The following is a 13,053-nucleotide window of genomic DNA, read 5'->3' as shown; positions in this document are numbered from 1 at the left end:
TTCAAGAAGACTCAAGCGTCTAAGCTTGGGGATATCCAAGGCATCCCCTTCTTCATCGACAACATTATCAGGTTCCTCTAGTGAAACTATATTTTTATTCTATCACATCTTATGCACTTTGCTTGGAGCGTCGGTTTGTTTTTGTTTTTGTTTTGTTTGAATAAAATGGATCCTAGCATTCATTGTGTGGGAGAGAGATACGCTCCGCTGTTGCATACGGACAAATATGTCCTTAGGCTTTACTCATAGTATTCATGGCGAAAGTTTCTTCTTCGTTAAATTGTTATATGGTTGGAATCGGAAAATGATACATGTAGTAATTGCTAAAATGTCTTGGATAATGTGATACTTGGCAATTGTTGTGCTCATGTTTAAGCTCTTGCATCATATACTTTGCACCTATTAATGAAGAAATACATAGAGCTTGCTAAAATTTGGTTTGCATAATTGGTCTCTCTAAGGTCTAGATAATTTCTAGTATTGAGTTTGAACAACAAGGAAGCCGGTGTAGAGTCTTATAATGTTTACAATATGTCTTTTATGTGAGTTTTGCTGCACCGGTTCATCCTTGTGTTTGTTTCAAATAAACCTTGCTACCCTAAGCCTTGTATCGAGAGGGAATACTTCTCATGCATCCAAAATCCTTGAGCCAACCACTATGCCATTTGTGTCCACCATACCTACCTACTACATGGTATTTCTCCGCCATTCCAAAGTAAATTGCTTGAGTGCTACCTTTAAAATTTCTATCCTCTACCTTTGCAATATATAGCTCATGGGACAAATAGCCTAAAAACTATTGTGGTATTGAATATGTACTTATGCACTTTATCTCTTACTAAGTTGCTTGTTGTGCGATAACCATGTTCCTGGGGACGCCATCAACTACTCTTTGTTGAATATCATGTGAGTTGCTATGCATGTTCGTCTTGTCTGAAGTAAGGGAGATTTACCACTAAAATGGTTAGAGCATGCATAATGTTAGAGAAGAACATTGGGCCGCTAACTAAAGCCATGATCCATGGTGAAAGTTTCAGTTTTGGACAAATATCCTCAATCTCATATGAGAAAATTAATTATTGCTACATGCTTATGCATAAAAGAGGAGTCAATTATCTGTTGTCTATGTTGTCCCGGTATGGATGTCTAAGTTGAGAATAATCAATAGCGAGAAATCCGATGCGAGCTTTCTCCTTAGACCTTTGTACAAGCGGCATAGAGGTACCCCTTTGTGACACTTGGTTAAAACATATGCATTGCGATGATAATCCAGGTAATCCGAGCTAATTAGGACAAGGTGCGGGCACTATTAGTATACTATGCATGAGGCTTGCAACTTGTAAGATATAATTTACATAACACATATGCTTTATTACTACCGTTGACAAAATTGTTTCTTGTTTTCAAAACCAAAGCTCTAGCACAAATATAGCAATCGATGCTTCCCTCTGCGAAGGGGCCATTCTTTTACTTTTATGTTGAGTCAGTTCACCTATTTCTCTCCACCTCAAGAAGCAAACACTTGTGTGAACTGCGCATTGATTCCTACATACTTGCATATTGCACTTGTTATATTACTTTACATTGACAACTATCCATGAGATATACATGTTACCAGTTGAAAGCAACCGCTGAAATTTAATCTTCCTTTATGTTGCTTCAATACCTTTACTTTGAATTATTGCTTTATGAGTTAACTCTTATGCAAGACTTATTGATGCTTGTCTTGAAGTACTATTCATGAAAAGTCTTTGCTTTATGATTCATTTGTTTACTCATGTCATTCACATTGTTTGGATCGCCGCATTCATTACATATGCTTACAATAGTATGATCAAGGTTATGATGGCATGTCACACCAGAAATTATCTTTGTTATCGTTTACCTGCTCGGGACGAGCAGAAACTAAGCTTGGGGATGCTGATACGTCTCCGACGTATCGATAATTTCTTATGTTCCATGCCGCATTATTGATGATATCTACATGTTTTATGCATACTTTATGTCATATTTATGCATTTTCCGGCACTAACCTATTAACGAGATGCCGAAGAGCCAGTTGCTGTTTTCTGCTGTTTTTGGTTTCAGAAATCCTAGTAAGGAAATATTCTCGGAATTGGACGAAATCAACGCCCAGGGGCCTATTTTGCCACGAAGCTTCCAGAAGACCGAAGGGAAGACGAAGTGGGGCCACGAGGTGGCCAGACGCTAGGGCGGCGCGGCCCAAGCCCTGGCCGCGCCGGCCTAGTGTGTGGGCCCCTCGCGTCGCCCCCTGACCTATCTCTTCCGCCTACATATAGTCTTCGTCGCGAAACCCCCAGTACCAAGATCCACGATACGGAAAACCTTCCAGAGACGCTGCCGCCGCCAATCCCATCTCGGGGGATTCAGGAGATCGCCTCCGGCACCCTGCCGGAGAGGGGAATCATCTCCCGGAGGACTCTTCACCGCCATGGTCGCCTCCGGAGTGATGAGTGAGTAGTTCACCCCTGGACTATGGGTCCATAGCAGTAGCTAGATGGTTGTCTTCTCCTCATTATGCTTCATTGTCGGATCTTGTGAGCTGCCTAACATGATCAAGATCATCTATCTGTAATGCTATATGTTGTGTTTGTTGGGATCCGATGGATAGAGAATACTATGTTATATTGATTATCAATCTTTTACCTATGTGTTGTTTATGATCTTGCATGCTCTCCGTTATTAGTAGAGGCTCTGGCCAAGTTTTTACTCTTAACTCTAAGAGGGAGTATTTATGCTCGATAGTGGGTTCATGCCTCCATTAAATCTGGGACAGTGACAGAAAGTTCTAAGGTTGTGGATGTGTTGTTGCCACTAGGGATAAAACATTGATGCTATGTCTGTAGTTATTGATTACATTACGCACCATACTTAATGCAATTGTATGTTGTTTTCAACTTAATACTGGAAGGGGTTCGGATGATAACCTGAAGGTGGACTTTTTAGGCATAGATGCATGCTGGATAGCGGTCTATGTACTTTGTCGTAATGCCCAATTAAATCTCACAATACTCATCATATCATGTATGTGCATTGTCATGCCCTCTCTATTTGTCAATTTCCCAACTGTAATTTGTTCACCCAACATGCTATTTATCTTATGGGAGAGACACCTCTAGTGAACTGTGGACCCCGGTCCATTCTTTTAATCGAATACAATCTACTGCAATACTTGTTCTACTGTTCTCTGCAAATAATCATCATCCACACTATACATCTAATCCTTTGTTACAGCAAGCCGGTGAGATTGACAACCTCACTGTTTCGTTGGGGCAAAGTACTTTGGTTGTGTTGTGCAGGTTCCACGTTGGCGCCGGAATCCCTGGTGTTGCGCCGCACTACATCTCGCCGCCATCAACCTTCAACGTGCTTCTTGGCTCCTACTGGTTCGATAAACCTTGGTTTCTTACTGAGGGAAAACTTGCCGCTGTACGCATCACACCTTCCTCTTGGGGTTCCCAACGGACGCGTGCTGTACGCGTATAAGTGCCGGCCAGGCCAAGGAGGCGACCTGGGAGAGTGTGAGACGGCGACGGGAAGGGCGACATGGATCGAGGGAGGCGGCGAACTGGGAAAGGGGAGGTGATGAGCAAGGAGTTCACGACTCTGGACCAAAAAATTATTTGGGGTAGTAAAACAATTCTCAGATTTTAGGGCCACTGCCCACCCGGCCCACCATGTGTGTCCGCCCATGGTTTTGTCCTCCACTCCTACGATGTTTCTTTTCCCTGAAAGAACTATGTGGCTCTTTGGCTCATCGTATGATGTATATATTTTCTTATTTTTCCTTTTACTCGGTTTGGCATACATGTCCTTCACATAGAAAACCTGAGCCACATCTTTGGCTAGGACGAATGGTTCGTCTCTGTACCCAAAATTGTTGAGATCCACTGTTGTCATTATGTACAGCTTGTCTATCTGAACCCCGCCTCCTGTCAGCTTGACCCATTTGCACTAAAACAAAGGGACCTTAAAAGAAGGTTCATAGTCGAGTTCCCATATCTCCTCTATGTAGCCATAATATCTGCCTTTTGGCCATTGTCGTTTGTTGCATCAATGCAGACACCACTATTTCTGTTGGTGCACTTTTTATCTTGGGCGATCGTGTAAAATGTATTCCCATTTATCTCGTACCCTTGGTAAGTCAATATAGTCGAAGATGGTGTCCTAGCCAACATGTACGGCTGATCTCCAATAGTGTTATCATTCATGAGATGTGTTTGCAACCAACCAGCAAAAGTCTCCATGTGTTCACGTGTAATCCAATCGTTAGACTGCCCCGAGTTTTCAGAGCGTACAATATCCTTGTGGTCCTTGATATACTGAGCCAGCAAGGTGGAACTTTGTAGAACTGTGCAGTGTGCTTGAGTATAAGAATGACCGTCCATACTTATCATTGATTTCTTTCCTAGCGTGTATCTTCCACTCAGTCTCCCCTCTTGCCGCGATTCAGAAACACCAATCGTCTTAAGGTCAGGAATAAAGTTAACATAGAAATCAAAGACATCCTCTATTTCATAGCCATTGGAGATGCTTCCTTTTGGCCTAGCATGGTTACAAAATATTTCTTTAAGACTCCCATGAACCTCTCGAAAGGGAGCATATTGTGTGGAAATACAGGACCGAGAACTTTAATCTCTTCGATTAGGTGAACCGGGAGAGGTGCATCATAATATTGAAGAAGGACGGTGGGAACACCAGCTCGAAACTGACAATACATTGGACCACATCATTCTGTAACATTGGTAAACTTTCTGGATTGATTACCTTCTGAGAAATTGCATTGAGTATGCACATAACTTCACAATGGGTACTCGGACATTTTCTGGTAGAAGCCCCCTCAATGCAACTGGAAGCAATTGCGTCATAATCACATGGCAGTCATGAGGCTTTAAGTTTTGAAACTTTTTCTCTGCCATATTTACTATTCCCTTTATATGTGACGAGAAGCCAGATGGGACCTTGATATTGCTCAAGCATTCAAAAAGATATCCTTCTCTGCTTTGGTAAGAGTGTAGCTGGAGTAATGAAGTCCTCTATCAGTATCGTTCTCTGGATGCATGCCGTCTCGTGCTTTCATATGTTGTTGGTCCTGCCGTGCTTCCGGTGTATGTTTTGTCTTCCCATACAGGCCCAGGAAGCCTACCAGGTTCACTCAAAGATTCTTCGTCACGTGCATCATGTCGATTGAAGAGCGGGCCTCTAGTACTTCCCAATAGGGTAGCTTCCAAAATATAGATTTCTTCTTTCACATGGGCGCATGTCCGCCATCGTCATCCGGAACAGATTGTCCGCCAGGACCCTTTCCAAAGATTACTTCTAGATCTTTGATCATAGCAAATACATCATCACTAGTACGACCGATAAGCTTGTTCCGGTGATCTGTCTCACCTTTGAAATGCTTGCATTTCTTTCTTATGGCATGATTCTTCGGAAGAAATCAACGATGCCCAAGGTACACAGCCTTCCTAGATTCATCCAAATATATATTGACAGTCTCATCTAAACAATATGTGCATGCATTGTATCCATTATTTGTATGTCATGAAAGGTTGCTAGGAGAAGGCCAATCATTGATGGTTACGAAAAGCAAAGCTCGTAGGTCAAATGCCTCTTGTTTGTACTCATCCACACACGTACACCGTTTTTGCCCCACAACTGTAAAAATTCTTCAACTAATTGCCTTAGGTACACATCAATGTTGTTCCCGGGTTTCTTCGGGCATTGGATGAGCACTAGCATCATAATAAACTTTCAGTTCATGCACAACCAAGGAGGAAGGTTATAGATACATAGAGTTACAGGCCATGTGATATGATGGTAGCTCTTGTCCCCGAAAGGATTCATGCCATTTGTACTTAGACCAAACCTTAAGTTTCTTGTGTCATCTGCAAAGCCCGGGAACACTCTCTCGATTTTTCTCCACTGTGACCCGTCAGCGGGGTGTCTCAATATCTCGTCTTTCTTACGGTCTTCTTTGTGTCATTGCAACAACTTCAAATGCTCTTTGTTTCTGAACAAACGTTTCAACCGTGGTATTATAGGAGCATACCACATCACCTTGGCTGGAACCCTCTTCCTTGGCGCTCACCCTCAACACCACCAGGGTCATCTCGTCTGATTTTATAACGCAATGCAGTGCATACCGGGCATGCATCCAAATTCTCGTACTCCTCACCGCGGTAGAGGATGCAGTCATTAATGCATGCATGTATCTTCTGCATGTCTAATCCTAGAGGGGAGGCAACCTTCTTCGCTTCGTACGTACTGGCGGGCAATTTGTTACCCCTTGAAAGTTGCTTCTTCATTATTTTCAGAAACTTTTCAAATCCCTTGTCAGTCACACCGTTTTCTGCCTTCTATTGCAACAATTTTAGTGTGCTACCAAGCTTCTTCTAGCCATCTTCGCAAGTTGGGTATAACAATTTCTTGTGATCCTCTAACATCTGCTCGAACTTCAACCTCTCCTTTTCAGTTTCACAATCTCTCTTTGCATCAGCAATGGTCCAACCAAGATCATTAGTGGGATGATCTGATGCCTCCTAATCTTCTGCTTCCATGTTGCAGTATCACCGTATTCAAGGATTGTAGGATATGTGTCATCATCCTCTTCTTCTTCTTCTTCTCCATTTTCTTCCACCATAACCCCTCTTTCTCCATGCTTGGTCCAACAATTATAGCTGGGCATGAAACCAGACTTAAGCAGGTGGATATGAAGCGTGTTCGAGGAAGAGTAATCCTTCTTATTCTGACAGACAACACATAAAACCTCCCAGTTTGTTTTCCATGGCCACATGGAGAAAACTTTTCAGGCCCTCAATGTACTCGTCACTGTGTTGGTCAACGTACATCCATTGTCGGCTCATCTATGTTATACAATTAAGTACATCAAAAACCTTTACTGAACATCATGAATAATGAAGCGATGTACATCGACACATGGATTTTATCAATGACGGATGAAAGGATAAAGTTGTTAACCTCGATCGAGAAGGAAAAAAAGGAGGAGAAACCTTAAGTGTGGCTCGGGCACTTCATATCATATTTGTTTTGTGCAAACCCAAGTGGCAACATGCTTTGAGCCATTTCATCGAACACGTCTTGTGCATAATAAGAGAAAGCAAACCAACATACACCTCTTGTGCTTGGAAAGGAAAAAACTAAGTGTGGCTCACAACCCTGGGTAGGGTTGGGATATATATAATCGGGACTAAAGGTGATCGCGGTCTGTCGCACCCGCCGAATTTCCTTTAGTCCCGGTTGGTATCACCAACCGGCAGTGGCGGAGCTTGAAAAGAATCGATGGGCGGGCCAGGTTAAAAACACACAAAAGGGAAATCTTTTGAGTGGCCTTTCCCATGGCTATAGGATTTTATAATATGCAAAACTGAAGAGAACAAGTTCACAAATCAGTAAACAATGAATAATAATAGATGCTATAAAATTGTTTAATAATTTTTTTGGGAAAGAAATAAGATTGCATGTAGGGGAGTGGTGTTTTGAAACATGGGAGCATATGCTCCCTCTACTTTGAAATGCATCTTACACATATTTTGAATTTAAAAAAAATTGAAACAAAAAAAATCACATGTAAATCTTCTCGTGCTACACGCTTACAAAGTTGTTTCATAAAAAGTCGACTTGTCATGTGACGTGTGTAAAAAGATAAAAAATCAATGCTAAAAATAATGCTTTTCACAAGATAAGTTTTCTCTTTTTTACATAGACCACAAAAATATTGGTTTTTCATGAAACTTGATGAACGAACATATATTATGAATATGTACATGTAATTTTTTTTGCTAATTTTTTTCGATATTTAAAAATATGATTTTTTGGTAGAGGGAGCATATGCACCCGGGAGCCAAATTAAATTTCCGTGCATGTAGAGAGTAATTGGAGACAGGAAGGGTGTCGATTTAGTCGCATCAGTCTCTAGGTAGGTCGCAGTGCACCCCTGTGGGAACAAGTTTACCGTAAGTTGCCTGCTGCTAGAAGCCTAGTAGAACTAATGCGGTCCCTATGGACGTGCGGGACGGCTGCGCCTGCGGGGCTGTGGCAGCCCCTGGCTTATGCGGCTGTGCAGCACTCTTGTGCCTCCTCTGCTTCACGGCATACAATGATTTCCTTTTTTTTTTTTGTCAAAGATTGCTAAACCTAGAGAGGCGCTCTCACGACCATGGCTTCTGTCTAGAGTCGGAGAAACGAATGATTAGAAGTCAGCTTACGAACGAAGGGGTAGTGCGTGTTGTTTGGTTGGGCCTCAGAAGCATAGGTGTTGCTTGTTTTTCTGCAAAAAATCTGGGCGGGCCATGGCCCAGTTAGGCCCCAACGAAGCCCCGCCAATGCCAACCGGAACTAAAGGTCCCGATCAAACCAGAACTAGAGATGCTGCGCGTCCTAGCAGTTGGAACCGAGACTATTCTTAGCAATAGTCCCAATTCAAAACATGTCCCAAACTAATGCTACTTGCTGCCCCTAACGAAAGACCTGTTTTCTACTAGTGGTGGTAGATGCCACGCCGCTCCACACCTTAGCCACCTCACGAGAGCAAGCAAAGATATGGGCCCATTACCAAAGCCATCCGCTGAACCCTCCGGCCGATATAGGACTCCAAAGATGATACTCCCAGGTGGGTGTTGCCGTCGACGGTCCTAGCCAATGCCAAAATAAGCTTTCGCTGGCATACTTGCACCAACCGTTACCAGCCGAACCACCGGACCCATACTCGCTAGCATGCCCCCACTAGAGCGTCTGAACCGCTGCCGGGAAGTAGCTGCGCACAGCCAAAGCTAGGATCCAGCCCGCACTGCGTAGGTGAGCCGTTAACGGTGGCGGAGGCCACATCATTGAGCCACTGATGCCGGACAGCTCACACACCGAGCCGAGGAAAGCCACGCTGCCGCCGCCACCCTCCCCTATTTGGGCTTTTCCTAGTGGCACTGCAACAGCAGCAACGATACCAGCGGTGGATAGTGGACCCTACATCGATCGCTAGGAGGAATCTCCATATAATTATTAATGAAGCGGGGTTAGCCTTGAAAATAACCAAATCTTCAAAACTGTGACCTGAACAAATCTGTATTCTGGAGTTTGCAGACAACATCATATACCCTAAGAAACAGAAAAAAAATATATCAAATATTTCATCGCACACGGAGTTCACAATACCAGGCACGGGCTTTGACATGCCAAAGGAAAAGGCAACAACAGTCTTGAGATATCTATATTCATAACCAGCTACAGGTACTTATTGATAACGACGTCTCAAGTGCCATGGAAACATGGTTCTCAAATTTTTGGGAAAAAACTAAATGGTAACGATAACCTTGTGAAGACTAATTCAGATACAATCCCAAAATGCTGGTGGGGAGAAAGTTCAGATTGGCGCAACGGCTCTAGTTTGTCGCCGGGAGGTAGAGCCGGTGGAAACCGCGCAGGGTCAGCTTCTTCCGGCAGGTAGGGCACTTTCTCTGAGCCTGGATAGAGGCCTTGATGCAGTTCTCGCAGAAGATGTGGCCACATATGGTGGATGACGCATCCACCAGCTCGTTCATGCAGACTGGACAGCTGAACTTTAGTTCCCTTGGGACCTCCTTCGCCTCCATCACCTTGGGATGTTTTCCTGGAAAGAAGGGAGCACAAACAACTTAGTAAATGGGAAACATGGTCTATAAGACAAACTAGAAAAAGAAAACAAATATACATGTGCGGATCATATATAAATCTGTAAGAACGAATAGTATATGGAGTATAATTTTAAAGTGCAACAGATGAATATTTGAAAGCGCCTAAGGATATGGTATGAGCAGTATTTTTTGTTAAATTATGTGCACTCTGTGGAAGCAACATGCCTATTAGAGATGAAGAAGCAAGTCCCATCTTATATGTCACATCAGAATACATCATAGAATTTCCACTTTCGCCCTTGATACTACCAGGTACCCAAAAGTCTGTTCCTATTGCAGGGAAAGTTTGGATATTCCTTGACAGTTCTTGATTTTGTGGGTTCTGGACACTCAAGAGCTGGATAGCAAGCTGCAATTCTGGCTCAAACAGTCGCTCCACCATATTGTAGTACTCCCTCTGCCCAGAAAACATAAATACCAGTAACGGTGAAACAGTATATATTTTTTTGCTTGGAGATTAACTTGATTGTTTGAAAATCGAATCACAAAAGGAAAAAAAGCAACACCTTGCATCCATGAACTTTAAACAATATTTCCTCGAGCTGTGTCGCAAGGTCTGGCAGCATCCCTTGCAAGTTAGCCAAGTATTTCTTACTCTCTATATGCTCGGATCTGTGATTTTCAAGAAGGTATCAGATCAAAATCTGCGGCAGAGGACAAGAACGGGGAAGGTTCAATTACATCACAAAAGTTTCATAATTGTTGCGCAAATGCCTCGTATAGAACACTACTGTTTCAGGTATGCAATCAAAACCCTTAGCCATTAAATTAGTTAGTGAATAAACTACATAGTATATATTCTAGTCATCCCAATCGGAGCGAATAAAAGTAATGAATGCTTACATCCTGTCTCGGTTAATGCTGCGCCTCATCGCCAACTTGGTATCCACCCCCATGGTGAGGCCTACCGCATCCAGCATCTGTTGCTGTTCTGGTGGTGGCGGCACATCAGACCCGCCAATGGCGCTGGAGCTCACCTGATTCATCTGCGCCGCCAAGTGATGCCAAACGCATATCGCACAGATACTATATAGCCAGATGATGGAAACGATAATTAAGGACATTAATAATTGTCTACCCTTTCATATTTTCTACAATTACGTTCAGCCAAAAGAGTGTGATAGAATTAATTCCAGCCAGAGAAATCTTTCAAAATTTCTGCACGTGACAAACTTTTCAATATTGCGTGTTTGTAACCGTAACTTTGACCGGTCAATCATTTTCTTACAAAGTCAAAACTCAAGCCTGCCAAAGTCTCATGGCTCAACATGCTAAAGAACTTCATATTGTAAGTAAACAGACGTGGTGTGCTTGTTCAAGCATGTACCATGGGTATGTCGTCTCTCCTCTCAAAACAAAACTATGTTAAATAGCTGATGATACAAAAGAGCAAGAAAACGAGAGAGATGTCTCGTTGGTATGAGATGATCCATTCACATCTACGGAGCAACAACAACTTTATCGCAATGTAGTTAATGAATTTCGGTTGGTGCATTCTAACGCGTCTTTCTTTCCATAAGAACAACACATTCTGAGGATATTCGTGCATTGTACCAAATGACATGCTTATCTAAGTAAGCCCAAGAAGATTCTTTCATAGGTTCAATCACGAGCCTAACTTGATAGTTTACTCTTCAGAAAATAGGGAAGAGTTAAACCGAGGACGGGAGATGTGAAATGGTTGGTTTCCTGGACATTACCATATCAAGCGCTCCAACTTGTGACATGACAACATGGCCTTCAGACGTGATCTTCTCCTTCTCCTTTATGTGTGTCCATCTCCTATTCTCTTGGACTAAATATTACTTGAACCTCCTTGCCATTGCATTGTTAGGTTGAACCGAAGAGGACGGAAGTAAGGGAGAATGTTGAGGAAGCACGTGAATAAGTGTGGAAGTGAAGGAAGAGGTGGCATGACAGATGGTGGCTCTTCAAACACCCAGACTATCTGAACCTTGGCCGTGAGAGGTGACAAGGTCGTCAGACACAACCCCCTCTGGTGTTCGGCCCATACACAGCGTAGTGGACTAACCAACATGTCAGCCCAGCACTGTTCAACACCTAGAGCAACACCTAAAGAACCCCCATCGCGGAGAAGCCTAAAGATATGAATTATCCGCCAATTGTGGAGCTATTTTGTGGAAAAACAATTTTTTGGGTGGGATTGTCTTGGATGGTTTGGTTATAAATACGTAGAAAGTTATTAAGAAACTGAAAATAGCAGAAAGTGTTACAATTCAAAATACAGTACTATCGTACACTCCAGTGTTGCACTACAGTTACTTTTTTGAAGTTTTCAAACTTGACACGAAGCCACAGAAGGCCTGCTGGGCAGCAACATGCGCTTTTGCAGGAGAGAAAAAAAATATGGTACAAACAGAATTGCAGGATCGAAGCAACTGACTGGCTTGCCAAAGAACGGACTGGAACTGGACCTAGGGAAAGCTGCCAATATTCCACCGCCCTCAAGTGGTCAATGATTTGGCCAGGACTAGCACAGGCACGGGCATCGTTGGCTGGACGAGCCAAAATCCTCTACCCATCCAAACAACAGCCAAATTTTGTGGGCTAGCCAATTATTTGGCAAGGTAGACATTGCTTGTAAATCAAAAACAACCTAAGTGCATGCCCAGCTTATCACGCCCATGAAGATTCTTGCCTAGGCAGTGACTGGCCCAGGGTGACCACATAACTTGATTTCTGAGCCCAACAGGAGCATAAGACTTTGAAGTTGTCCGTGACAAGATTTTAGTCTCAATGGGCCTAAATTTAGGCGACAGCGTAAAGCTAAAATCTACCAAGGCATTGCTGACAGCGTAAAGCTAAAATCTACCAAGGCGAATGCTTACATCCTGTCTCGGTTAATGCTGCGCCTCATCGCCAACTTGGTATCCACCCCCATGGTGAGGCCTACCGCATCCAACATCTGTTGATGTTCTGGTGGTGGCGGCACATCAGACCCGCCAATGGCGCTGGAGCTCACCTGATTCATCTGCGCCGCCAAGTGATGCCAAACGCATATCGCACAGATACTATATAGCCAGATGATGGAAACAATAATTAAGGACATTAATAATTGTATACCCTTTCATATTTTCTACAATTACATTCGGCCAAAAGAGTGTGATAGAATTAATTCCAGCCAGAGAAATCTTTCGAAATTTCTGCACGTGACAAACGTTTCAATATTGCGTGTTTGTAACCATAACTTTGACCGGTCAATCATTTTCTTACAAAGTCAAAACTCAAGCCTACCAAGGTCTCATGGCTCAACATGCTAAAGAACTTCATATTGTAAGTAAACAGATGTGGTGTGCTTGTTCAAGCATGTACCACGGGTATG

At 43.0% G+C, this 13,053-nt stretch overlaps 1 protein-coding gene across 1 annotated transcript; it reads right to left on the bottom strand.

Annotated features, from left to right (window-relative positions):
* Positions 1-9,419: 9,419 nt before the first annotated feature.
* On the bottom strand, positions 9,420-12,702 carry LOC127345360 (peroxisome biogenesis factor 10-like). The gene is made up of 6 exons (XM_071827626.1): positions 12,560-12,702; positions 11,743-11,809; positions 10,554-10,696; positions 10,217-10,322; positions 9,876-10,107; positions 9,420-9,646 (listed from the first exon to the last, which is right to left on the bottom strand). The coding sequence occupies exons 1-6, from the start codon at positions 12,700-12,702 to the stop codon at positions 9,420-9,422; spliced, it is 918 nt and encodes a 305-aa protein (XP_071683727.1).
* Positions 12,703-13,053: the final 351 nt, after the last annotated feature.

This window comes from Lolium perenne, chromosome 3, assembly GCF_019359855.2.
Source record: "Lolium perenne isolate Kyuss_39 chromosome 3, Kyuss_2.0, whole genome shotgun sequence".
NCBI classification, from domain to species: Eukaryota; Viridiplantae; Streptophyta; class Magnoliopsida; order Poales; family Poaceae; genus Lolium; species Lolium perenne.
Note: the sequence above shows the minus strand (reverse complement) of the source record. Positions and strands in the feature narration are given on the sequence as shown.

Bases quoted from the DNA above. Each gene is read 5' to 3' on its own strand.
- LOC127345360 (XM_071827626.1), bottom strand. From the start codon at position 12,702: ATGAATCAGGTGAGCTCCAGCGCCATTGGCGGGTCTGATGTGCCGCCA. The intron at 10,323-10,553 runs GTAAGCATTCAT...TGAAAATCACAG, and splicing joins AGCATTAACCGAGACAGGAT to ATCCGAGCATATAGAGAGTA. The intron at 9,647-9,875 runs GCATGTTGCTTC...CCTTCTTTCCAG, and splicing joins TGCTTCTTCATCTCTAATAG to GAAAACATCCCAAGGTGATG.